This window comes from Coregonus clupeaformis, chromosome 14 (assembly GCF_020615455.1).
Source record: "Coregonus clupeaformis isolate EN_2021a chromosome 14, ASM2061545v1, whole genome shotgun sequence".
In the NCBI taxonomy this organism is placed as follows: Eukaryota; Metazoa; Chordata; class Actinopteri; order Salmoniformes; family Salmonidae; genus Coregonus; species Coregonus clupeaformis.
The window spans coordinates 47,380,759-47,407,864 of NC_059205.1; the positions used below are offsets into that span (position 1 = coordinate 47,380,759).

The window sequence follows — 27,106 nt, forward strand, 5'->3', positions numbered from 1 at the left end:
GCAGCCCAATTCTGATATTTTTTCCACTAATTGGTCTTTTGACCAATCATTTCAGATCTTTTCACATCAAATATTTTTCAGCACTGATCTGATTGGTCGAAAGACCAATTTAGTGAAAAAAATGGCTTGTGTAAACACAGCCAAAGAACTGTTGAAGTTTGTTTCCATAAAGATGGCCTTTATTTCTCCAGAAAGAAGCCCTGGGAAGATCTCAATTGCATACTCCTCGTGTCCTCTCTCCTCATCTCCTTCTCAAAAACCCAGGACGCGAGGAGCATGCAATTGAGAGGTCCCAGGCTCCATCAGGACCGGAGGAATGTTAGACACTGGTGCCACTTCCTCAGCTCAAAAACCCAAACAAACATATTTTTCCATCTCCTTAAGGTTTGCAAAGCTCTGTGTGTGGATGAATCTCAAGATTGATTACTTCACGGCTTTAGTTCATGACTTTGTTCCCACAATTGTAATTGTGGAAGACAACTACAGGTAGCCTACACAGTGAAACATCTGTCTGTAGGAGCACAATGATAAGCCAAAAGTAATTAAATTGTTATTTTATTGTACATAAATTACAACGTAATATCAAACATCAGATGTTCAAGGTTACAAAGAACTAACAACCATATGAGACTTTCTGTCTACCTGAAAGTATAATATTCTGTATGACCCATATTAATACAGTATAAGACTAATCATTGCTGATTGTTTTTTTTAATTAAGGATGTTATTTAGCACGTATTTCAATAATTGTCTCTTTTGTAATGATTGTTCCCATAACAATGATAGACCAGTGTCTTTTATAAATATTTATCAAACAGGTTAACTGTTAAAAACATGTTAAAACAAGCAGTAGTATAAATCATAGCTTGCCTTTCAGCCAATAGCCACACAGCTTGTTAGTTACATCTCATTCGTCATAACAACGTTCTCGTTATGCTATATAAAAATGGCTCTGGTCACCGATTGGTTGAAAGGTCCAATAACAAAGAGATGATTGACATTTCACTCAACAGCATATTTAAGATAAAGATTCTATAAAACCACTGCTTTGTTTCTTAACTTAATTCATTTATTTTTTACATTAAATTTACATAAAGTATGTAGCTACTATTTTCATCTCTTATTATAAAGAAATGTACAACTCTCGTCTTTATCCACAGTGCCAGAAGTAGTGGTAAAACTGTCAGTCTGTACTCTGTAGTGTCCTGGTGGTTGGTTAAAGGCAGATAGCACCCCTCTTACTGGACACTGATGGTACCATCCTGACTGGACAAGGGGCTCAAGGCACTGGTGTGGGGGGAGTCATGGCAGGTGTCAACATGCCTGGTCAATCCGGCTTATGTTTCTTTATCTGAGAAGAGATAAGGCATGTGGGTCAAAATACAAAACATGAGACCACACACTATTGAAAACAGGAACTAATGTGAATGTAGTAAATGTGTGACTATCTTGGCATATACAGGTAACTGCAAAAATAATGGAAAAACTTGAGTGACTGAGGGATACAAAATATACTGAAAGCAGGTGCTTCCACACAGGTGTGGTTCCTGAGTTAATGAAGCTATTAACGTCCCATCATGCTTTGGGTCATGTATAAAAATGCTGGGCAGGCCATTATCTTTTGGCACGAGTGGTCACTGAATGGTTTGATGAGCATGTAAACCATATGCCATGGCTGTCTCAGTCACCAGATCTCAACCCAACTGAACACTTATGGGGTCATGGCAGGGGTTATTCTGGAGCGGCCCCTGAGACAGCATTTTTCACCACCATCAACAAAACACCCAAAAATGTAATTTCTCATGGAAGAATGGTATCGCATCCCTCCAATAGAGTTCCAGACACTGGTAGAATCTATGCCGAGGTGGATTGAAGCTGTTCTGGCTCGTGGTGGCCCAACGCCCTACTAAGACACTTTATGTTGGTGTTTCCTTTATTTTGGCAGTTACCGCTATATGGCATATATAATTACATACTGTATGTATGTATATCTAACCCTTCAAGGGTGGAGCAGGTAGCCGCCTCCTCGTTTGACGTGACGAGTCAAATGTTTGTGGCTGCAGAGAGTCACGTGACACTTGATTAGTTTATTAGAAAATCACACGGTATGTGTTTGTTAAACATTTTTAGTGAGTGACAAGTTGGGACCCTGAGTTTTTCCTGACCCCAAACTGCTGATCAGGAAAACCTCCTGGTCCTAGTCCTAAGTGGCCTGGTCTGGTCCAGTACCTTAGGCTGTTTCTTGGGCTTAGAAAAGCGGTTCTGTGGGACTATGTTGAGACCTGCGATCTTCAGAGCTGCGATCCTGGTTGTGATGTCCGACACCTACAACAAAGTAGAAATATTAATATTCTCTGACTCAGATCAACTTAAAAGGACTTAAAAAACACAATTTAATGTGAATGTTTTAATGTCAATCATAAGGACAACTTTCTAATTCTTTCTTTAAAACATTTTCATTATGTGACAATCACCAACATTCAAACATACCATTTTCTATTTCTAATTTCACCATTCCCGAGGTAAAACCTGAAGTAAAATCCCCTTCTTTCTCCTTTTTTCTAAGCAAAAGACTGCGTCTTAAATGCCACAAAGGGCTCGGGTCAAAAGTCTTGCACTCCCATCAGATTTTTTTATTTATTTCAATATATTATACTTTGCTCAAATGCATGTAATGCCTGATAATTCCAGAAATGCATGGCTATGACATCTAGTTTACAGGGTGGCCAAAGTGGTTCCTAATTCAGCATAAGACATAGTTTGGCCCTTCAGAGGATTCTTAAATTACTCTTTATGTATTGATCAATGGAGATCATTTTTTTTTGGCAACCAACCCAAAACCTTGGCAGTGATATAATTTAAATTGTTATGGTGAGTAAAAAAAAGATATACAGTATTTTGAGTTCACCTAATTTTAACATTCTGTCATAAAGAGCACATGTTCAATAAAAAACTATTTTCCCATCTCAAGAGACTTAAAAATACAAAATGCGTGGTCAGTTTCTCTCTTCAGCTTAATTAAATAATGACAAATTATAGTCACTACATGACCGATAATGTATGGCCATCACTGTTGCAGTTGTTAATATGTATATTATTTTTATTTAACTTGTTCCCCTCAATGGTCATGCTGCCCCCTATGGTCATTCCCCCACACCCCCTCAACAGTCTATACTCTGCCTCCACCCCAATGGACATTTATTTATTCATCACTGCTACAGTTGGTATGATGTATGTAGTGTTATTTCTATTGTTGTTGTTTATTATTACCATTTTCATTATTTTATTTCACTGAGTCCTGCATGTTGGAGCTCGAAGCCTATGATTTTAACTGTACCCTGCAATCACACCTGCAACCCTGTACATGTGACTATTAAACACTCTGAATCTCTATCTAAATCATGTTTGTAGTAATTTTCGTAGTAATTGAAATGCATTTAAATGTATTTTAGTGCTTTTGGTATGTGTCAAGTACAATAAAAATACATTTTGACAAAATATATTGTAGTTGTGGCAGCCTATTAGAGGATCTGGAGGAGTGGCTTGTTGGAGGCGTTATAATATGATTTAAATATTGCCATACATTTTAATGTAAACATATATTTCTTACAAATACAATCAAATGTAATATATTTCAAAAGACATTTCCAAATCCTTTAAAAAATATAATCGATAAATATATTTTGAAATATAGTCTAAAATGTAATGTATTTTGAAATACATTAAATACATTTTCCGATGCATTTAACACATATTGTGATATACATTTTACATACATTTATATATACACATTCAAAATACATTCCATAATACAGTGGGGAAAAAAAGTATTTAGTCAGCCACCAATTGTGCAAGTTCTCCCACTTAAAAAGATGAGAGAGGCCTGTAATTTTCATCATAGGTACACATCAACTATGACAGACAAAATGAGAAAAAAATATCCAGAAAATCACATTGTAGGATTTTTAATGAATTTATTTGCAAATTATGGTGGAAAATAAGTATTTGGTTTCTCAATACTTTGTTATATACCCTTTGTTGGCAATGACACAGGTCTAACGTTTTCTGTAAGTCTTCACAAGGTTTTCACACACTGTTGCTGGTATTTTGTCCCATTCCTCCATGCAGATCTCCTCTAGAGCAGTGATGTTTTGGGGCTGTCGCTGGGCAACACAGACTTTCAACTCCCTCCAAAGATGTTCTATGGGGTTGAGATCTGGAGACTGGCTAGGCCACTCCAGGACCTTGAAATGCTTCTTACGAAGCCACTCCTTCGTTACCCGGGCGGTGTGTTTGGGATCATTGTCATGCTGAAAGACCCAGCCACGTTTCATCTTCAATGCCCTTGCTGATGGAAGGAGGTTTTCACTCAAAATCTCACGATACATGGCCCCATTCATTCTTTCCTTTACGCGGATCAGTCGTCCTGGTCCCTTCGCAGAAAAACAGCCCCAAAGCATGATGTTTCCACCCCCATGCTTCACAGTAGGTATGGTGTTCTTTGGATGCAACTCAGCATTCTTTGTCTTCCAAACACGACGAGTTGAGTTTTTACCAAAAAGTTATATTTTGGTTTCATCTGACCATATGACATTCTCCCAATCCTCTTCTGGATCATCCAAATGCACTCTAGCAAACTTCAGATGGGCCTGGACATGTACTGGCTTAAGCAGGGGGACACGTCTGGCACTGCAGGATTTGAGTCCCTGGCGGCGTAGTGTGTTACTGATGGTAGGCTTTGGTACTTTGGTCCCAGCTCTCTGCAGGTCATTCACTAGGTCCCCCCGTGTGGTTCTGGGATTTTTGCTCACCGTTCTTGTGATCATTTTGACCCCACGGGGTGAGATCTTGCGTGGAGCCCCAGGTCGAGGGAGATTATCAGTGGTCTTGTATGTCTTCCATTTCCTAATAATTGCTCCCACAGTTGATTTCTTCAAACCAAGCTGCTTACCTATTGCAGATTCAGTCTTCCCAGCCTGGTGCAGGTCTACAATTTTGTTTCTGGTGTCCTTTGACAGCTCTTTGGTCTTGGCCATAGTGGAGTTTGGAGTGTGACTGTTTGAGGTTGTGGACAGGTGTCTTTTATACTGATAACAAGTTCAAACAGGTGCCATTAATACAGGTAACGAGTGGAGGACAGAGGAGCCTCTTAAAGAAGAAGTTACAGGTCTGTGAGAGCCAGAAATCTTGCTTGTTTGTAGGTGACCAAATACTTATTTTCCACCATAATTTGCAAATAAATTCATTAAAAATCCTACAATGTGATTTTCTGGATTTTTTTTCCTCAATTTGTCTGTCATAGTTGACGTGCACCTATGGTGAAAATTACAGGCCTCTCTCATCTTTTTAAGTGGGAGAACTTGCACAATTGGTGGCTGACTAAATACTTTTTTTCCCCACTGTACACAGAATGTCATATATTTTAAATGTATTTCTTTTCACCGAATGGGCTACATAGAGAATAGAGGGGCATTTTGGACACTAGCTAGCTAGCTACAGTGCCTTCAGAAAGTATTCATACCCCTTGACTTATTCCACATTTTACAGCCTGAATTCAAAATGGATTAAATAAATAAAACATCTCACCCACCTACAAGCAATACCCCACAATGACAAAGTGAAAACATGTTTTTTAGAAATGTTTGCAAATTTATTGAAAATGAAACACAGAAATATCTAATTTACAGTGCCTTGCAAAAGTATTCATCCCCTTGGCGTTTTTCTTATTTTGTTGCATTACAACCTGTCATTTAAATTGATTTATTTGTATTTCATGTAATGGACATACACAAAATAGTCCAAATAGGTGAAGTGAAATGAAAAAATAACTTGTTTCAAAGAATTCTAAAAAATAAATAACGGAAAAGTGGTGCATGCATATGTATTCACCTCCTTTGCTATGAAGCCCCTAAATAAGATCTGGTGCAACCAATTACCTTCAGAAGTCACATAATTAGTTAAATAAAGTCCACCTGGGTGCAATCTAAGTGTCACATGATCTGTCACATGATCTCAGTATATAAACACCTGTTCTGAAAGAGTCTGCAACACCACTAAGCAAGGGGCACCACCAAGCAAGCGGCACCATGACGACCAAGGAGCTCTCCAAACAGGTCAGGGACAAAATTGTGGAGAAGTACAGATCAGGGTTGGGTTATAAAAAAATATCAGAAACTTTGAACATCCCACGGAGCACCATTGAATCCATTATTAAAAAATGGAAAGAATATGGCACCACAACAAACCTGCCAAGAGAGGGCTGCCCACCAAAACTCATGGACCAGGCAAGGAGGATATTAATCAGAGAGGCAACAAAAAGACCAAAGATAACCCAGATGGAGCTTCAAAGCTTCACAGCGGAGATTGGAGTATCTGTCCATAGGACCACTTTAAGCCGTACACTCCACAGAGCTGGGCTTTATGGAAGAGTGGCCAGAAAAAAGCCATTGCTTAAAGAAAAAAATAAGCAAACATGTTTGGTGTTCGCCAAAAGGCATGTGGGAGACTCCCCAAACATATGGAAGAAGGTACTCTGGTCAGATGAGACTCAAATTGAGCTTTTTGGCCATCAAGGAAAACGTTTTGTCTGGCGCAAACCCAACACCTCTCATCACCCTGAGAACAGATGTTTTTCATCGGCAGGGACTGGGAAACTGGTCAGGGTTGAAGGAATGATGGATGGCGCTAAATACAGGGAAATTCTTGAGGGAAACCTGTTTCAGTCTTCCAGAGATTTGAGACTGGAACGGAGGTTCACCTTCCAGCAGGACAATGACCCTAAGCATACTGCTAAAGCAACACTTGAGTGGTTTAAGGGGAAACATTTAAATGTCTTGGAATGGCCTAGTCAAAGCCCAGACCTCAATCCAATTGAATCTGTGGTATGACTTAAAGATTGCTGTACACCAGTGGAACCCATCCAATATGAAGGAGCTGGAGCAGTTCTGCCTTAAAGAATGGGCAAAAATCCCAGTGGCTAAATGTGCCAAGCTTATAGAGACATACCCCAAGAGACTTGCAGCTGTAATTACTGCAAAAGGTGGCTCTACAAAGTATTGACTTTGGGGGGGTGAAGTTTTCTGTTTTTTTGTCTTATTTCTTGTTTGTTTCACAATAAAACATATTTTGCATCTTCAAAGTGCATGTTGTGTAAATCAAATGATACAAACCCCTAAAGCATCCATTTTAATTCCAGGTTGTAAGGCAACAAAATAGGAAAAACGCCAAGGGGGGTGAATACTTTCGCAAGCCACTTTACATAAGTATTCACACTTTATAGAAGCACCTTTAAGTCTTTAAGGGTATGTCTCTAAGAGCTTTCCACACCTGGATTGTGCAACATTTGCCCATTATTCTTTTCAGAATTCTTCAAGCTCTGTCAAATTGGTTGTTGATCATTGCTAGACAACAATTTTCAGGTATTGCCATAGATTTTCAAGTAGATTTACATCAAAACTGCCCTCTACCATTTAGGAACATTCACTGTCTTCTTGTTAGTAAGCAACTCCATTGTAGATTTGGCCTTGTGTTTTAGGTTATTGTCCTGCAGTGTCTGGTGGAGAGCAGACTGAACCAGGGTTTCCTCTAGGATTTTGCCTGTGCTTAGCTCCATTCCGCTTCTTTTTTTATCCTGAATAACTACCCAGTCCTTAACAATTACAAGCATACCCATAACATAATAATAATGTGTTGCATTGGATTTGCCCCAAACATAACACTTTGTATTCAGGACAAAAAGTTAATTGCTTTGCCATATTTTTTTGCAGTATTACTTTAGTGCCTTGTTGCAAACAGGATGCATGTTATGGAATATTTTTTATTCTGTACAGGCTTCCTTCTTTTCACTCTGTCAATTAGGTTAGTATTGTGGAGTAACTACAATTTTGTTGATCCATCCTCATTTTTCTCCTATCACAGCCATTAAACTGTAACTGTTGTAAAGCCACCATTGACCTCATGGTGAAATCCCTGAGCGGTTCCCTTCCTCTTCGGCAACTGAGTTAGGAAGGACGCCTGTATCTTTATAGTGACTGGGTGTATTGATGTAATTGTAATTAATAACTTCCCCTTGCTCAAAGTGATATTCAATGTCAGCTTTTTTTATTTTTATCAATCTACCAGTAGGTGCCCTTCTTTGTGAGGCAATGGGAAACCTCCCTGGTCTTTACGGTTGAATCTGTGTTTGAAATTCACTGCTCGACTGAGGGACCTTACAGATAATTGTGTGGGGTACAGAGATGACGTAGTTATTCAAAATTCATGTTAAACACTATTATTGCACACAGAGTGAGTCCACAGTATGTGGATTTGGCTATGTAGGTGTATTTGACAGGTGTATAAAATCGAGCACACAGCCATACAATCTCCATAGACAAAAATTGGCAGTAGAAAGGCCTTACTGAAGAGCTCAGTGACTTTCAACGTGGGACCGTCATAGGATGCCAACTTTCCAACAAGTCAGTTCGTCAAATTTCTGCCTGCTAGAGCTTCCCCGGTCAACTGTAAGTGCTGTTATTGTGAAGCGGAAACGTCTAGGAGCAACAACGGCTCAGCGGCAAAGTGGTAGACCACACAAGCTCACAGAACGGGACCACCGAGTGCTGAAGCGCATAAAAATCGTCTGTCCTCGGTTGCAACACTCACTACCGAGTTCCAAACTGCCTCTTGAAGCAACGTTAGCACAATAACTGTTCGTCAGGAGCTTCATGAAATGGGTTTCCGTGGCCGAGCAGCCGCACACAAACCTAAGCTCACCATGCGCACTGCCAGGCATCGGCTGGAGTGGTGTAAAGCTCGCTGCCATTGGACTCTGGAGCAGTGGAAACGCATTCTCTGGAGAGATGAATCACACTTCACCGTCTGGCAGTCCGATGGACGAATCTGGGTTTTGCGGATGAAAGGAGAACACTACCTGCCCCAATGCATAGTGCCAACTGTAAAGTTTGGTGGAGGAGGAATAATGATCTGGGGCTGTTTTTTATGGTTCGGGCTAGGCCCCTTAGTTCCAGTGAAGGGAAATCTTAACACTACAGCATACAATGACATTCTAGACGATTCTGTGCTTCCATCTTTGTTGCAACAGTTGGGGAAGGACCTTTCCTGTTTCAGCATGAAAATGTCCCCGTGCACAAAGCGAGGTCAATACAGAAATGGTTTGTCGTGATCGGATTGGAAGAACTTGACTGGCCTGCACAGAGCCCTGACCTCAACCCCATAGAACACCTTTGGGATGAATTGCAACGTCGACTGCGAGCCAGTCCTAATATCCCAACATCAGTGCTCGACCTCACTAACGCTCTCATGGCTGAATGGAAGCAAGTCCCCACAGTAATGTCCCAACATCTAGTGGAAAACCTTTCCAGAAGAGTGCAGGATGTTATAGCAGCAAAGGGGGGACCAACTCCATATTAATGCACATGATTTTGGAATGAGATGTTCGACGAGCAGGTGTCCACATACTTTTGGTAATTTAGTGTATTTAGGCTTACCATAACAAAGGTGTTGAATACTTACTGACCCAAGACATTTCAGCTTTTCATTTTTAATTAATTTGTAAAAATTTCAAAAAGGCCAGTGACAAAAAAATATCTATTTGATCCATTTTAAATTCAGGCTGTAACACAACAAAATGTGTAAAAAGTCAAGGGGTGTGAATACTTTCTGAAGGCACTGTATGAGACACAGAGGACGTCCAGACTTGAACACACACCTGGAGGTCAGACTGCTGCACCTGGGCAGCAGCCGTTGCCACCTGCTCCTCCAGGTAGTACAGCTCCAGGTCTGAGGTGGCACTGCCGATGGCCCGGGCACACTCCTCCAGGTCGCCAAGCTCCGCCTCCAGGCCGTAAGCCGTGCCCGCCACCACGTACACCTGGTGGGCACAGTTCAGTTGGCACAGACAGACTGACTGACTGTGGTCATTTCAGTTGTATAATATTAACAGAGGTTAGCATCACACACCATTCTTAAACCCACAATGAATATAAGATATGTTGAAAGAACAGACAGACAAACTGACGTTCTCCTCCAGTTTGCTGAGTTGTTCGTCCAGCCTCTTTGTGTCAGTGTTGGGGGACAGTGAGGTGGTGTAGTCATCCCCCTCTACCCCCTGGAGTAGGTCCTCTGTCGCATTTAACACCTTCAGCACCTCAGTGGTGATACTGCGCAGTGACACCGCCGAGTACCTCTATAACACACACACACACACACACACACACACACACAATTGATTGGATTTACACAACTTTTAGGCAATCCCCAAAAGCCTTCTGTTTCTGTGTGTAACACATCCATTAACGTGAGAATAACAGTTTTAAATGAGCAGAGAAGAGCCAAAGAGCAAAGAGAAAGAAATAGTGTTTGATTGATTGATTGATTGGTTGATTGGATTCATAGCGCTATCCCAGTTGCTCTTGGTAAAGATCAAGATATCAGTTAGTTTGTGATGTCAGCTGCTGTAGCAAAGCAGAAAGGAACTGGAGTGTGTCTTCTAGGTTCTTGTCATTAAGACTATATATATATATATATATATGACTATATATTAGGACACAAAGCAATGGAACAAGGAAGGACGGAGGGAAAGGAAAGACAAGAAAGGAAAGTAGAAGGGTCTAGAGTAGCAAGCACAGAGTTAGTGTTACAGCTGTTGGTTGCTTTAGGTTATAAATGTCAGAAGAATTACACAGCCATATACTGTATTTTTTTAGCTAAAGCTAGGTGGCACTCTCTTCTGGCTCCTTAGCTCTGTTGACTTCTGTTTCTATCTCTTCCTTGTCGGTATTCTTCCCAAAATGATCCTCTTCTCTTTCTCCAAGAATCTCTATCTCCTTCTTGCTTGCTTTATCCTCCACCTTCCCACCTTCATATCCCCCTCTTTCTACTCTCTCGCTTTTCTCTTCTTCCATCTCTTGGGACGTCTCGTTCTTTGTCTGGTCCGGTTCCTTTCTCTCATCTACATTCTGTGGTCGGGGACTTGTACGCGTCTCTGTTTCAGTCTGATCCTCTTTCTCTCCAACCTTCTCTCCATCTCGCTCCACGGCGCTTTCTCCTGTCATATCTCTTTCTCTTTCATTCTCACCACCCTCTTCTGTCCCTCCAACCCTTTCTCCAGGTTTGACTCCTGTCTTATCCAAAGTGCAGAACCTGCCTGATAGCTGCTCCAGCATTAACATCTTATTCATTAGATATTCATCTACCTCTTCCTTTAACACTTTTTCTCCAACTTTAATGTTATTATTTTCCTCTCCTCTCTCTTCTCTTTCTGGGTCCACCACCATCTCTCCATCCATCTCTACCTTAATTATGTCTCCTACACTCCTCTCTGCTCTCTCCTCCTCCTCTTCCCTCTCTCCTCATTCTCTCCCACTCTGTCCAGTTCATCTTCCGTAGAGGAGAATTGGGAGACTGGCTAGGAGGTCTCTCAAATTAGAGCTCAGTTCCTCTTTATCTCCCGTCATCTCCCACAGAGCCTCCGCGTCTATCTCCTCCCTCTCTCCTCCCTCTCTCCTCCATCTCTCTCCTCCATCTCTCCTCCATCTCTCTCCTCCCTCTCTCCTCCATCTCTCTCCTCCATCTCTCTCCTCCCTCTCTCCTCCATCTCTCTCCTCCCTCTCTCCTCCCTCTCTCCTCCCTCTCTCCTCCATCTCTCTCCTCCATCTCTGTCCTCCATCTCTCTCCTCCCTCTCTCCTCCATCTCTCTCCTCCCTCTCTCCTCCATCTCTCTCCTCCCTCTCTCCTCCATCTCTCTCCTCCCTCTCTCCTCCATCTCTCTCCTCCCTCTCTCCTCCATCTATCTCCTCCCTCTCTCCTCCATCTCTCTCCTCCATCTCTCTCCTCCCTCTCTCCTCCATCTCTCTCCTCCCTCTCTCCTCCATCTCTCTCCTCCCTCTCTCCTCCATCTCTCTCCTCCCTCTCTCCTCCATCTCTCTCCTCCCTCTCTCCTCCGAGTCTATCTCCTCCCTCTCTCCTCCGAGTCTATCTCCTCCCTCTCTCCTCCTCCATCTATCTCCCCCCTCTCTCCTCCTCCATCTCTCTCTTCCCTCTCTCCTCCTCCATCTATCTCCCCCCTCTCTCCTCCTCCATCTCTCTCTTCCCTCTCTCCTCCTCCATCTATCTCCTCCCTCTCTCCTCCTCAGTCTATCTCCTCCCTCTCTCCTCCGCGTCTCTCTCCTCCCTCTCTCCTCCTCCGTCTATCTCCTCCCTCTCTCCTCCTCTGTCTATCTCCTCTGTCTCTCTCCTCCCTCTCTCCTCCGCGTCTCTTTCCTCCCTCTCTCCTCTTCAGTCTCTCTCCTCCCTCTCTCCTCCTCTGTCTATCTCCTCCGTCTCTCTCCTCCCTCTCTCCTCCGTGTCTCTCTCCTCCCTCTCTCCTCCTCAGTCTATCTCCTCCCTCTCTCCTCCTCCGTCTCTATCCTCCCTCTCTCCTCCATCTATCTCCTCCCTCTCTCCTCCTCCGTCTATCTCCTCCCTCTCTCCTCCTCCGTCTATCTCCTCCCTCTCTCCTCCACGTCTCTCTCCTCCCTCTCTCCTCCTCCCTCTCTCCTCCTCCGTCTCTCTCCTCCCTCTCTCCTCCTCTGTCTCTCTCCTCCTCCTCCTCTCCTCCTCCCTCTCCTCTGTCTATCTCCTCCCTCTCTCCTCCTCCGTCTATCTCCTCCCTCTCTCCTCCTCCGTCTTTCTCCTCCCTCTCTCCTCCGCGTCTCTCTCCTCCCTCTCTCCTCCACATCTATCTCCTCCCTCTCTCCTCCTCCGTCTCTCTCCTCCCTCTCTCCTCCTCCGTCTCTCTCCTCCCTCTCTCCTCCTCTGTCTATCTCCTCCGTCTCTATCCTCCCTCTCTCCTCTTCCGTCTCTCTCCTCCCTCTCTCCTCCTCCGTCTCTCTCCTCCCTCTCTCCTCCCGCGTCTCTCTCCTCCCTCTCTCCTCCTCCGTCTATCTCCTCCCTCTCTCCTCCTCCGTCTCTCTCCTCCCTCTCTCCTCCGCGTCTCTCTCCCCCCTCTCTCCTCCACATCTATCTCCTCCCTCTCTCCTCCTCCGTCTATCTCCTCCCTCTCTCCTCCTCCGTCTATCTCCTCCCTCTCTCCTCCTCCTTCTCTCTCCTCCCTCTCTCCTCCTCCCTCTCTCCACACACTCTATCCAGTTAATCCTCTGTGGATGAAAACTGCATGGCATTGACCTGTCTAGCCAGTCTACACAGTTTGGATGTCAGCTCTTCCTTCTCTCCCTCACTCTCTCTTTCTCTCTTCTCCTCCATCTCTTCATTGCTGAGACCCACTCGGTCAAGCTCGTCCTCTGTTGATGACAACTGTGTGAATTGGCTAGCCAGCATATGCAACTTGATGGTGAGCTCCTCTCCCCCTTCTCCCTCCCTCTCTTCTGCTCTCCTCCTTCCTCTCTTCCTCCCATTCCTCCTCCCACCTACCCACTCTGTCCAACTCATCTTCAGTGGATGAGAGCTCTGTGCCTCTGACCTGACTAGCCAGATTGATAAGTGTCGACCTCAGCTCTCCTCCTCCATCGCCCTCCCTCTACTTTGTCCTCTTCTCCTTTTTACTCTCCTCCGCTCTCCCTCCCGCTATCTCCACCTCCATCTGCCATAACCTCTCCTCCTCCTGATCTCTTTCTCTCTTCAGGAAGGCGAGATGAGGCTTCTGGAGTTTTGACCCTTGACATTCAACCTGACCTTCTCCTACCTCAGACTCGAAGTTGAGGGTGTCGGTGCTGGCGTGGTGGCCCAGCGAGTGTGATGGGATGCTGGGCTGCTGGCCAGCAGAGGCCTGGGTGTCTGGAGCCTCTGACCCCTGGTTGTTGTTGGCGTTGGAGGTCATTTTCCTGCTTATCTCCAGCAGGGCAGCACCCCAGGCCCCTTCACCCCCCTCAGCGTCGTCAGAGCCCATTTCATTGTAGGCGGATATCACACCGAACTCCCACTCCAGGACACTGAATACCAGCAACTTCCTCTTGGTCAGCAGGCTGGGCCGAGACAGCTGGGTGCTCTGCAAGGCGATCCAATTCCCGTAAGGGCTCTTCAGCACTGAGGATGCACCTCACACACACAAGGGTAGATAGATGCCACACACACACACACACCACCACAGACAGACATGTAAACACACATACACACACATGCACAGATGCACGCACACACACACACACACGCAGCAGATAGACAGGCGGAAACACAACCACAAAGGAGGAAGCCTTTAGCCACCAGTCTTTAGCTAGAGTACAACACTAACAGGTAACTCTGAAACGTATTACATAAGGTGTGTGTACTAAAGACATTTGTAAAGATGTGTGTGAATAGTAAATTGCAGTGGCCAGCAGGCTCTTACTGGAGTCGTCCAGGTGGTCAACACTCTTCCAGCTGGCCAACCCTGCCGCTCCTCCCTCCTCCTTCAGCCCCTGCTGAGAGTCCTGGGAAACCCCAGAGCACTGCATCACAACGTTGTCATCCAGAAGGGAAGCAGAGCGAGACCGCAGAGGTAAATACACAGAATTAAATATGGGTAAAGAGAGGTAAAGATAACCAACATATGTCACACTCCATATATGTTCTGGTCTTATGTGACAGACTGGGTTTTTAACAGTGTTAGCCTGCTAAGCTAAAGCCTGGTCATCAGCTAACACAAGTCTTCATGTTGGGCAACCCATAGTCTCGAGTCACCATGCTTCCAAGTCTCGTTTATCACTCGGCTTTCTGAACAAACATGAAGAAGCCTGGCTATCGAGGTTCAACACCTGGGTTCTCTGCACACCACAAGACTGTGTTAGCCCTCTGAACTAAAGCCTAGGCAAGGTTACCGATCACATAAGCGTAGTTCCCTGAACCACCTTACGCTCCATGCTTACCCATAGAGAGGCCTTGGCACGGGCTGATGTGGTGATCTGGGAGCTGGGGCAGCTTGAAGCCAAGGGCTGGTCACCACTCTGGTTGTTTGGGGGCCAGTCCAGGTCATAGTCTGGCTTCATCTCAACCAGGTTCTTCCTCCGTCGGATGATCTAGGATGGAATTGAGTTGAGTTGAGTTTAATTGAATTGAAATTAAATTACTTTCTGTGCGATGGTTGTGGCCAGTTCCTCAATCAGCTCCTCCCTGAGGTCCCGCAAATACCTCGCCTCGCTCTGCATATCCTAGAGAGAACAACAACCAAGTCAGATAGACAGTCGATAAGATGATGACTCTTTTAAACATAAACTCTAAATAGAAAATAATATCCTGTAAACTGTTTTAAAAAGTGGTTTTGGATATGAAACATTTTTTTACAGATTAAAGGAGTGAGTAGGTGCAGAAGATGACTGTGTCACTGCTCGGCTAGTCTGTTACAAGAGGTACAGTACTACTGCATGCTACGATATTTAAATGGACAATAATGTAGAAGTGGGTTTGTTTAATTAGGGCAGTACAAAATAAATTGAATTGTATATGAATGATCTGCACATTTAATCTGCATTTGAGCAAACTAGAATGAATACAAATCTTGTAATGCAAAGCTTAATCAATCTTCAGAAGTCTTGCTTTCTCCCTTTACCCGCTGAATCATATGAGTGACAGACAGACAGACAGAATGACCGACTGACCCCCGCAGAATATGTTACCTGATTGTCGGTGTGTCCCTCTGCCTTGTAGATGGCCTCCCCTGCCACCCTCAGTGCCACTGTGAAGGTCTCTGCCATGCTGTGCTCTGAGAAGAGAAAGTGGGTATAATAGAGAGAAGTCTCTTCAGATTAAAGTCTTGAGGATGGTAGTACTTAGTTTTTGTTTTTAAAGATTTGTTTTCTTTTACATTTACATTTTAGTCATTTAGCAGACGCTCTTATCCAGAGCGACTTACAGTTAGTGAGTGCATACATTTTCATACTGGCACCCCGTGGGAAACAAACCCACAACCCTGGCGTTGCAAGCGCCATGCTCTACCAACTGAGCTACACGGGACGTAAATGGAGGATCATTTGATTTCCAGTTTATAAAGAAACGTTTTTTCAAAATGATTGACGAGAAATGTATGGTCCAGCCCTCATAAACCATGTCTTCAAATATGCTGATAGACGGATTAAATAGAGAAATCCCCGAGCATATTGAGTCACTAGCCTTTGGCTATGTGTGTGAGAGGAACATGTTTTGCTGGACAGCTTACACCAGCAGTGACGCCTAAAGCCTCTACAGACAAATTCTGCAAGAATTAGAATCTCAAGGAGCCATTACATAGTGGAGTTTATGCATTAGTGATACCTAATATTGATTATTCTATTGATTACCTTTACTGAACAGTGGAATTACAAGCAAAGGCTTGGAAATGACTACCTAGAAATAACAGCATGCTGCTCTATCACGTCTAACACAGTAGAGCATCCTCCTCTCATCTGGTAAATCAGGTCCAGCGAGAGAGAACGAGAGAGAGAGAGAGAGAGAGAGAGAGCGATAGCGAGAGTGAGAGTGAGAGTGAGAGTGAGAGTGAGAGTGAGAGCGAGAGAGAGAGAGAGAGAGAGAGAGAGAGAGAGAGAGAGAGAGAGAGAGAGAGAGAGAGAGAGAGAGAGAGAGAGAGAGAGAGAGAGAGAGAGAGAGAGAGAGAGAGAGAGAGAGAGAGAGAGAGAGAGAGAGAGAGAGAGAGAGAGAGAGAGAGAGCGAGAGAGGCGAGAACGAGAGAGAGAGAGAGAGAGAGAGAGAGAGAGAGAGAGAGAGAGAGAGAGAGAGAGAGAGAGAGAGAGAGAGAGAGAGAGAGAGAGAGAGAGAGAGAGAGAGAGAGAGAGAGAGAGAGAGAGAGAGAGAGAGAGAGAGAGAGAGAGAGAGAGAGAGAGAGAGAGAGAGAGAGAGAGAGAGAGAGGACCCCTGCTACTGCAAATAGCTCCTGGCCAAAACAGCCCTGACTGTCCTCTCCCTGAAGGTTCTGGATGTTAGGAGGCTTTGTGAATATGGTAGAGGGCATTATTACACATGTACTATGTTGTCAAGCACAGACACTAATAATAGCACATGTCTGATGCATTCACATAGCCTACCTACCTACACACGCATACACTCTTAGAAAAAAAGGTGCTATCTAGATCCTTAAACGGTTATTCAGCTGTCCCCAAAGGAGAACCCTTTGAAAAACCATTTTTGGTTCCAGGTAGAGTTCTACCTTGAACCAAAAAGGGTTCTACCTGGAACCAAAAAGGGTTCACCTATGGCGACAGCCAAAGAACCCTTTTGGAACCCTTTTTTCTAAGAGTGTACATTAGGGCTGTAACGGTACTGTTTGGTACGGGGACATCGGTTTGGTCCGCACTGTGAACCCAAATGAATTTTTAAAAAGTAAATGAAAAACAAACACTAGGCCTATAGGCTATTCATGCCTATGCTGCGATGTATTCCATTGCCTCGTAAGTAAATCTGAGCTGAAAAAACATGCTGGGCTATTCCGTAAAAACAAGGTTGTAATAATAATTCTAAACTTAAAACACTGCAATGGGGATGGGACAAATTCTCTGACACTGAAACTAATGGATCCTATCTGTACTTTTCCAGGCAAAACCTTCTCAAACCTCAGCAACACTGATAAGCTTTCACTTCTTTGACCCTCTATTGGGACCCCAGTGATGACTCCCCTCAAACTAGCATAAGCACCAGGGACATGGCTTTTAATATTCTTCCCATTAAGCTTTTCCATTTGCAGAATCATCCCTTGCTGAGCCTGGCTACCACAAAATATTTGCAATCTATAATTTCCAATGAACCGGGCTAGTTTGACTTCACCTATCTCTTTCTCTACGATATTGGTTAATCGGATAGGGTGTAAATGAGGCCCTATGGTCTCATCAAACACCATCACAACTTTCCACTCCAACACATCACTACTATTGCTTCCTAGCTTGGCCCACTTTATGCTTTCTATACTAGACACTCCACTGCTTTTAGGATCATCCTCGCTCTTCTTCCTGTCTTTCCACTACCAACCATTCAGATCCTTGACCCTCATCCTCCCGATCCATATCATCAGAACTGACACCCATATTGTTCACATTCCAGCACAGCCTTTGCTTCTCCAACCTTTTTTCCATTTCCTCCACTTCGTCCGCACTACTCGCTGCAATTTCCAACTATCCGCCATATGTTCCTGCAAACCGTCCAGATGACCCACTGCCTCTTCCAACTCTGGTCAAGACTCTTCAACGTTTAGCCAGCCATCCTCTCCCTCGCGCTTTATCAGCTCTAGTTAATAAAATATTTTACAAACAGACTTTTCTGCTGCTTCCCTCACTCGGATCCGACCACTTCTATACAGAACTGGTCGTCCTCGGGTCCGTTCAGAATGGGTTTCTATATTGAAAAATGTATTTATGCATATTTGTCCGGATGGGAAAGCCCCAGGTCCGTTTCGGAACGGGTCCAACTTTTTAGACCTCTACTTGAGGCCCAACACAACAATCCCTGTCACAACAGACAATGCCAGGAACATTGTGAATGGCTGCTTTTTAATTTGGCGTATTTTGCCAAATAAACTGAAATTAATTACAGTAATTGTTGGTATTTCATTTTCCTGCTGTACCGTAACCGAACCATGACCCCAAAAACCGCAATACTCACCGAACTGTTACACCCCTAGTGCACATGTTCAAACACCCATACACATACGCATACACACTGTGGAACAGCCCTACAGCACCACACACACACACAGCCTGTCCTGAATGAATCTAGTGTACACCATACAAGGCTGCTAAGATATGACACTAGACACAAGCAGAGAGCCTTCACACTATTATGGTCGACGCTAATGTCCCAGTAACAGCAGTACCAAACACCAGTCCAGTACCTGTGAGTTCTCCCAGCGTTCCGTGCTCCGCCAGGTGTTTTCTGTATATTGTCTTCATTACCTTGGCACTAACAAACTTCTTGAAGCGACACTTCACATTGTTGTAGTACCACTCCAGGGACTGGGTCTTTAGAAGCCTGGCACAGATAGAACATAGAGAACAGAGAGAGAACACAGAGAGAACAGAGAGAACAGAGAGAACAGAGAGAACAGAGAGAACAGAGAGAGAGAGAAGATAGAGAACAGAGAGAGAACAGAGAGAGAACAGAGAGAAGAGAGAGAGAACAGAGAGAGAGAACAGAGAGAAGAGAGAGAGAACAGAGAGAGAGAACAGAGAGAGAACAGAGAGAAGAAAAAGAGAATAGAGAGAGAACAGAGAGAGAACAGAGAGAACAGAGAGAACAGAGAGAACAGAGAGAGAGAGAGAGAACAGAGAGAACAGAGAGAGAACAGAGAGAGAACAGAGAGAGGACTGTTGAGATGCCAGTTATACTGTACATACTGTATTTAGCAGACCAGTGTTGACATACCATTTTATACAATGTTTCTTTCTACAGTTACTGGTGGTGTTTGCACTTTTGGGAGTATTCTATTGGTAGGATATTTTGTGCAATCCACTAACAATGTGTAGAGCGTATGTCGGTGTTGAGTGTGTGTTACCACATCCTCTGAGTCAAGGGGTCCATGGCCCTGAAGGCAAGACACACACACACACACACACACACACACACACACACACACACACACCCTCATCTCACCTTGTTGAACCTCTGCCAACTTACTGTGGGAGACCTCACTCTTCTGATTGCAGACATTAGTGGTGCGTGGTTCAGTTGTTTTTTCACCAGCACCCGCCCGCAATTGCTAATAACCCATCCGCAACCGCCCGACTATATGTGATATATATATGTGAAAATCTGAGGCCCGCACCCAACCCTAACCCGCAAATATAGAAAATGCATTAGGTTACAGTCAGATGGCCCAACAATTTTTTTGACAGGGGGTGCAGGATTTTATTTTGCCTGATTTAGATATGTTGCTTATAATTTCCAGCATTTTGTATGGCTATTTGTTAGTCAACTTGTCTATAATTAGATACATGTAGCTTCTCTTTTGTCATTATATGTTGCCCTAGAAGACTAAATGAACCCTTGCTTAACAGAATAATGTAATAGATCGACAGAATGAATGCTTCAATCTAGTTGACATCTGTCAAGTTTTCTCTGTCATCTTTCGAGGAGCAAAGACATTTAGGGACTGGGGAAAAAATACAAGAACAAAAAAAAAACGGGAAAAATGTTCTGTGCAAAATGTCCAAATGACATCAGTTTGACCGGTTGTAATGAAAAAGAAAGCTGTGAAAACGACCCAACGTGTTTCTGATAAGATTTCAGTTCGGCTTTGATGCATATTTTATGTTGTTGAAATATTATCAGCTTTTATTATGCTTTTATGATGAAGACAGCACCTATACAGATGGTATCTAACTGAGCATTGCATTCTCTGATGCAGAAAGAAAGAAATCATATTTCTCCACTCCTGTTCCCAAGTCAAAATGTTGCTTGCATTTAGTGTATCATTTCACTGAAATAAATGATTAGTTCTACAGGAGTTATTATTAAGGCTATTTGAGAGGTATAGACCTACAGTCAGTGTCCAGTTTTCAGTTTCCATTTAACCCATCTTAACTGTAGGCTACAGTCCCCTTGACATGCCATAGGCCTATTTGAAGTCCCATCTTGTGACTGTCGAATTTGTATAGCGCCTCACAATGCTTCACATATAACATACATAACCACACTGCTATCATCCTCTTTTACCACTTCACCAAATCTTTTCCAAACATTACTTTTCTGGCCCTCCCTTCTCTTTATTTTCAACTCTCCTTTCGCAGCTTTTGTCTTATAGAATTAAACTTCGACAATGTCCTTTTTGCCTCCGTGGATTTACTTTAACTTTTTCTGCCCATACCCAAAAGCATCATTTGGCGATTGGCTGTGTACTGTAGGCTATTTGGCACACGTACAGTTAATCCCTAACGTTTAGGCTTATGCACTAATACCAGTTAGCCTAAAATTATGAAAGAAAAACCTCAATGTAGCCTATAGATATTAATTGCACAATAATGATACATTAATGGATTTTTTGTGGTATTGTTTCTCTTTATTCAATATTTAATGACCCTAAACTCATCCGCCCCGTGGATATAACAGTAGGGACTGCGGGTTATGAGTCAACCCACGCATCACTAGCAGACATACACTGAGCGTACAAAACATTAAGAATACCTAATATTGAGTTGCACCCCCCTCAGAACAGCCTCAATTTGACGGGGCATGGACTCTACAAGGTGTCGAAAGCGTTCCACAGGGATGCTGGCCCTTGTTGACTCCAACGCTTCCCACAGTTGTGTCAAGTTGGCTGGATGTCCTTTGGGTGATGGACCATTCCTGATTCACATGGGAAACTGTTGAGCGTGGAAAACCCAGCAGCGTTGCAGTTCTTGACACAAAACGGTGCGCCTGGCACCTACTACCATGCCCCGTTCAAAGGCATTTAAATATTTTTTCACCCTCTGAATGGCACACATATACAATCCATGTCTCAATTGTCTCAAGGCTTAAAAATCCTTATTTAACCTTTCACCTTCCCTTCATGTACACTGATTGAAGTGGATTTAACAAGTGACATCAATAAGGGATCATAGCTTTCACCTGGATTCACTCAGTCTGTCATGGAAAGAGCAGGTGTTCATAATGTTTTGTACACTCAGTGTATGCCGTATGCTGTATACTGTATGCAAAGCAGCACTGGACATGGATCATAAATAATATGGCCGGGGTAGGCCGTCATTGTAAATAATATTATTTACCTTTCTTTACTGACAAGTCAGTAAAGAACAAATTCTTATTTACAATGACGGCCTATCCCGGCCAAACCCAGACGACGCTGGGCCAATTGTGCGCTGCCCTATGGGACTCCCAATCACGGCCGGATTGTGATACAGTAGTAGCTTGCTTCTTCAACACAACACAGAGGATGTGTTCCCCGAGGACTGACATGATTTAACCATTACTGCATTACTGGACACAACAACCCAGATTAACCCTGTATTAACTGTTACATTAGTTCAACAGATACCCATAGACTTCCAGTCATTGTGCTAATGCTAGTTAGCATTGGTTAGCGAAACTACCTCTAACTTCCTTCATACTGGACACAGAGACATAAAAATGGTATCCACGAGTTCATCTGACTCTAGGGAAGTAGATAAAGGGCCTCATTGCCAAAATCCCAAAGTATCGCTTTAAGGTGTTGGCTTGACAGTCACTGGACCTGGGTTCGAGTCCCGGTCAAGGCTACCCCCCGAATTTGCTACAATACCTTGAACCGAATGAAAGATCAAATCAATTGGGAGAATTGTGGATTTACTTAAATCCTTTACCAAAGAGCAGTGTTACCTAAAGCAAACAAACTGCAACCAACACTGGTGGTCAGAGAGTCTTATAGGGTCATCTTCCCTCTTTTATCATATAGTATACCATGGCATTGTTGAATACTTGTTTCTGATTGGCTTGAAGGGCATTCTAGAGCATGCATTATTTCCCTATAACGAATGGTATATTTGCACGCTAACAATGTGTGCAATGTACATACACTGGTGGTATACTTAGTAAATATGTGAGTTGCATTTGCAGTTTTCAGGTGTGACAGTGTGTGTGTGTGTGTGTGTGTGTGTGTGTGTGTGTGTGTGTGTGTGTGTGTGTGTGTGTGTGTGTGTGTGTGTGTGTGTGTGTGTGTGTTTGTACATGCCATAGTGAGTATAAACTAAGCTGACACAGGCTGTCAACAGGTGTCACAGTCGGTGACGCCTGAGAGAGGAGACTGTGGAGATGACATGTTTATAACAACTATCAGTACACCCTGTGGCTACCTGACGTCTCCAATACTAAATACATCTTAGTCACTGAGGTCTGAGGCTCAACACAAGCTTACATAGCTGATAAAGATCATCACTGTCATTCACCCCTTGGTAAATAGGATATAAGGTACACGTACGCACACACACACACACACACAAGCATGCACACACTTAATCATGCACAATCATGCACACTCATGCACACTCATGCACACACACACACAGTCTTGTACAACTAACCTTGTGGGGACACACAATTCAGTCCCATTCAAAATCCTAACCTTAACCCCAAAACCTAACCTTACCCTTACCCTAACCCTAAAACTAACCCTAGATCATAACCCTAACCTAAACCTAATTTTAAATCCCCTAGAAATAGCATTTGACCTTGTGGGGACTAACAAAATGGCAGAAACACACCCCTCCACACTGACCTGCCCTTCTGGCACGCTGAACAGACCCAGGCTTTGTCTTTCTTGCTGTAGGAGCTGCAGGTATTGCAGACGTTGTACTGGCAGTCCAGACACTGGCGCTTGAGGTTGACCAGGAAGGTGAAGGGAGAGCTGCAGCGGATGCAGCGGCGCTCGTTGAAGCGATGCTGCCGGGAGAGCAGGGAGCAGCGACTGCCCTCCTTGTAAAGCTCCTGCTTCAGGTCACTGAGGGAGGATGAAAGAGAGCGAGGGAGGATGGGGGATGGGGGAAGGAAAGGAGGATGAGAGATAGGAGAGAGGTGGAGGAGGGTAGGTGGAGGAGGGTAGGAGGGTGGGAGGGTGGGAGACGGGCTGAGATGAGAGAGAGACAGAGAGAGGAGAGAGAGGATGAAAGAGAGAGAGCAAGAAGTAGAGAGAGGGAGAGAGAGAAGGAGAGAGAGACAGAGAGCGCGAGAGAGAGAGAGAAAGGAGAGAGAGAGAGGTGGGAGGGTGGGAGACAGGATGAGATGAGAGAGGAGAGGAGAGAGAGAGAGAGAGAGAGAGAGAGAGAGAGAGAGAGAGAGAGAGAGAGAGAGAGAGAGAGAGAGAGAGAGAGAGAGAGAGAGAGAGAGAGAGAGAGAGAGAGAGAGAGAGAGAGAGAGAGAGAGAGAGAGAGAGAGGTGGGAGGGTGGGTGGGAAATGAGATGAGATGAGAGAGGAGAGAGAGGATGAAAGAGAGATATTTACCTTTGCAGAGGATATTCCCCTAAACCGATCAACCATGAGACTCAAACTATCCACCTCTGCTTGATTTTTCACTAAAATAACGACATCATCAGTAATAGCCCTAGAGACGTCCAAAAAATCCCAAATCAGAGAAATGTTATCCCCTATCTGCCGGCTGGGAACACAGTCAGACTGGTGCTTTTGTATGATTTGCCCCATCACCTCCCTCAGCCTGTTGGACAAAGCCTTCAACAGGATCTTATAATCAGTGCACAATAAAGCCACTGGCCTCCAGTTCTTCACCTCCCTAGGATCACCCTTTTTTGGCAGTAGGGTGAGCCCTCCTGCAGTAGGGACAGCCCTCCTGCAGCTTATCGGTAGTAACCCTCCAGTCAAACTATTGTTAACTACTGCTAGTCAATCCTCTCCCAACATAGCCCAAAAAGACTTAACAAAGTCAACGGGAAGCCCATCAATGCCTGGTGCCCTTCCATTTTCAATGCCTTTTAATGCAGTGTATAGCTTCTGCAAAGACAATGGTTGCTCTAGCTCAACCTGAGCTTCTGCAGCCACCTGTGGGAGCCCATCAAGGAACTGCTGTGTCACTGTTTCACTAGGGCTAGTGAGCTCCTGTCCAACAGCTGATTTGAGGCAATGAATAATTCTTCTTTGTCCATTATTTTTCTCTAAACCAAAGAAACATTTCAGAGATTCCCTGAAACTTACTTTACACCAATGCCCCCTGTGATCTGATACCCAGCAGGTCTGCCAATGCTGCTTTTTTCCTCGAGGGCCTGAGTATGGCCTCGTCTCCTGTGGTCTCAACCAACAACAGGAGTTCCACTATTTCAAACTCTAGGGCTTTCATTGATCTGGTGATGTCTTTGGTGACATTACATTTATACATTTTAGTCATTTAGCAGACGCTCTTATCCAGAGAGACTTACAGTTAGTGAGTGCATACATTTTTCATACTGGCCCCCCATGGGCCATACACATTCATTGTGTATTGATTACAGAATTGTTGAATCTGGATTTTCCCTTTATCCCACCACTCTTGAAGGGATACAAAACGGGTCTTTTGAGACCTCCACCTCTCCCAGAAAAAACAAAAACATTTCCTGAAGTGAGTATCACTCTATAAAGTTGTATTAAAATGCCAGTATGCACTTTTGGGTTTTACAGTGTTAATGAAACTGACAGCGTTAATTAAACTTATTTCTGTTATTAAACAATAATCTGAAAATCCCACTGGGGTTATCACACTTGATTTAAAGACCTGAGATTGATGCTCAAAACAATAAAACCTAGCTAATCTGGCCAGAGACATGGTGTTCTCTCTCACATGAGCCCATGTGTACTGTCTCGTGCCTCCATGTTGACTCCGCCAAATATCACACAGTTCATGTGTGAGGCGTTTTTTAAAAGTCCTTGAGGCTATATGAGGTTCTATGTGATTTCTATCTAAATCACTGACTGTGCAGTTGAAATCCCCAGCAAGAAATAACTAATCCTCAGTATTACATTTCTCAATGGTATTTGATAATGTCTCTAAAAAACATACCCTCTCAACTGCCACCACTGGGGCATATACATTTATCAGACACATAGTGATGTTTTCATACCTCACTCTAACTTTTAATAACCTCCCCTCAACTACCTCTTCAACCTCATATGACAAAGGCAAAAACCCTTTTGAGAACAGGATGGCCACACCCTCACTCTTTGAGTTTTTATGACTACACACTACTGTTCTCGATTATCGTAGATTTATCGGTGGTGACAGTGTTTCCTAGCCTCAGTGCAGTGGGTAGCTGGGAGGAGGTGCTCTTATTCTCCATGGACTTTACAGTGTCCCAAAACTTTTGGGAGTTAGTGCTACAGGATGCAAATTTCTGTTTGAAAAAGCTAGCCTTTGCTTTCCTAACTGATTGTGTATATTGGTTCCTGACTTCCCTGAAAAGTTGCATATCGCAGGGGCTGTTCGATGCTAATGCAGTACGCCACAGGATGTTTTTGTGCTGGTCAAGGGCAGTCAAGTCTGGGGTGAACCAGGGGCTATATCTGTTCTTAGTTCTGAATTTTTTGAATGGGGCATGCTTATTTAAGATGGAGAGGAAAGCACTTTTGAAGAACATCCAGGCATCCTCTACTGACGGAATGAGGTCAATATCCATCCAGGATACCCGGGCCAGGTCAATTAGAAAGGCTTGCTCGCTGAAGTGTTTTAGGGAGCGTTTGACAGTGATGAGGGGTGGACCCATTACGGACGCAGGCAATGAGGCAGTGATCGCTGAGATCCTGGTTGAAGACAGCAGAGGTGTATTTAGAGGGTAAATTAGTCAAGATGATATCTATGAGGGTGCCCATGTTTATGGATTTAGGGTTGTACCTGGTAGGTTCCTTGATGATTTGTGTGAGATTGAGGGCATCTAGTTTAGATTGTAGGACGGCCGGGGTGTTAAGCAAATCCCAGTTTAGGTCACCAAGCAGTACAAACTCTGAGGATAGATGGGGGGCAAGCAATTCACATATGGTGTCCAGGGCACAACTGGGGGCTGAGGGGGGTCTGTAGCAAGCGGCAACAGTGAGAGACTTATTTCTGGAAAGGTGGATTTTTAGAAGTAGAAGCTCAAACTCTTTGGGCACAGACCTGGATAGTATGATAGAGCTCTACAGTAGATTGCAACTCCGCCCCCTTTGGCAGTTCTATCTAGACGGAGAGCCAAGATTCAGACACTGCTAGAACATCAGGGTTGGCAGAGTGTGCTAACGCAGTGAATAACTCAAACTTGGGGAGGAGACTTCTGATGTTAACATGCAAGAAACCAAGGCTTTTACGGTTACAGAAGTCAACAAATGATAGCGCCTGGTGGATAGGAGTGATACTGGGGGCTACAGGGCCTGGGTTAACCTCTACATCACCAGAGGAACAGAGGAGGAATAGAAGAACTGGTCTTCTATTACACCGTTTGGGCGATACAAAAGGAGAAAAGACTCTGACGACAGCTGGCATCTGACAGTGAGCTTTGGTCCAGTCCTTCTAAGTGCCCTGCAATAAAGGGTGTGTGTAGGTCTGGGCAGCTTCTTCTTTCCCTGCCTGAGGGTGAGGCTGGTATTTGGGAAGCCTCGATCCTTGTGGGTCACGGTAGTGAAGGTCACCACTGCAGCTCTGCTGGGCGACAACAGAAAGCAGAGTTAGTTTGTACTTCAATTTTATGCGCCATTAAAACACAAAATATCTCAATGAAATGTCAACATGTA

At 44.0% G+C, this 27,106-nt stretch overlaps 1 protein-coding gene across 1 annotated transcript; it reads right to left on the bottom strand.

The window, feature by feature from the left end:
- Window positions 1-4: 4 nt before the first annotated feature.
- On the bottom strand, window positions 5-23,382 carry LOC121580800 (rab effector MyRIP; the record flags this gene model as incomplete). The annotated part of the gene is made up of 11 exons (XM_041895839.2): window positions 5-1,351; window positions 1,997-2,057; window positions 2,230-2,325; window positions 9,710-9,871; window positions 10,007-10,186; window positions 13,682-14,034; window positions 14,324-14,423; window positions 14,841-14,990; window positions 15,588-15,673; window positions 18,785-18,921; window positions 23,141-23,382. Coding segments are annotated over 11 exons (1,581 nt in total), but the record flags the coding sequence as incomplete, so codon positions are not given.
- Between the last annotated feature and the right edge of the window lie 3,724 nt (window positions 23,383-27,106).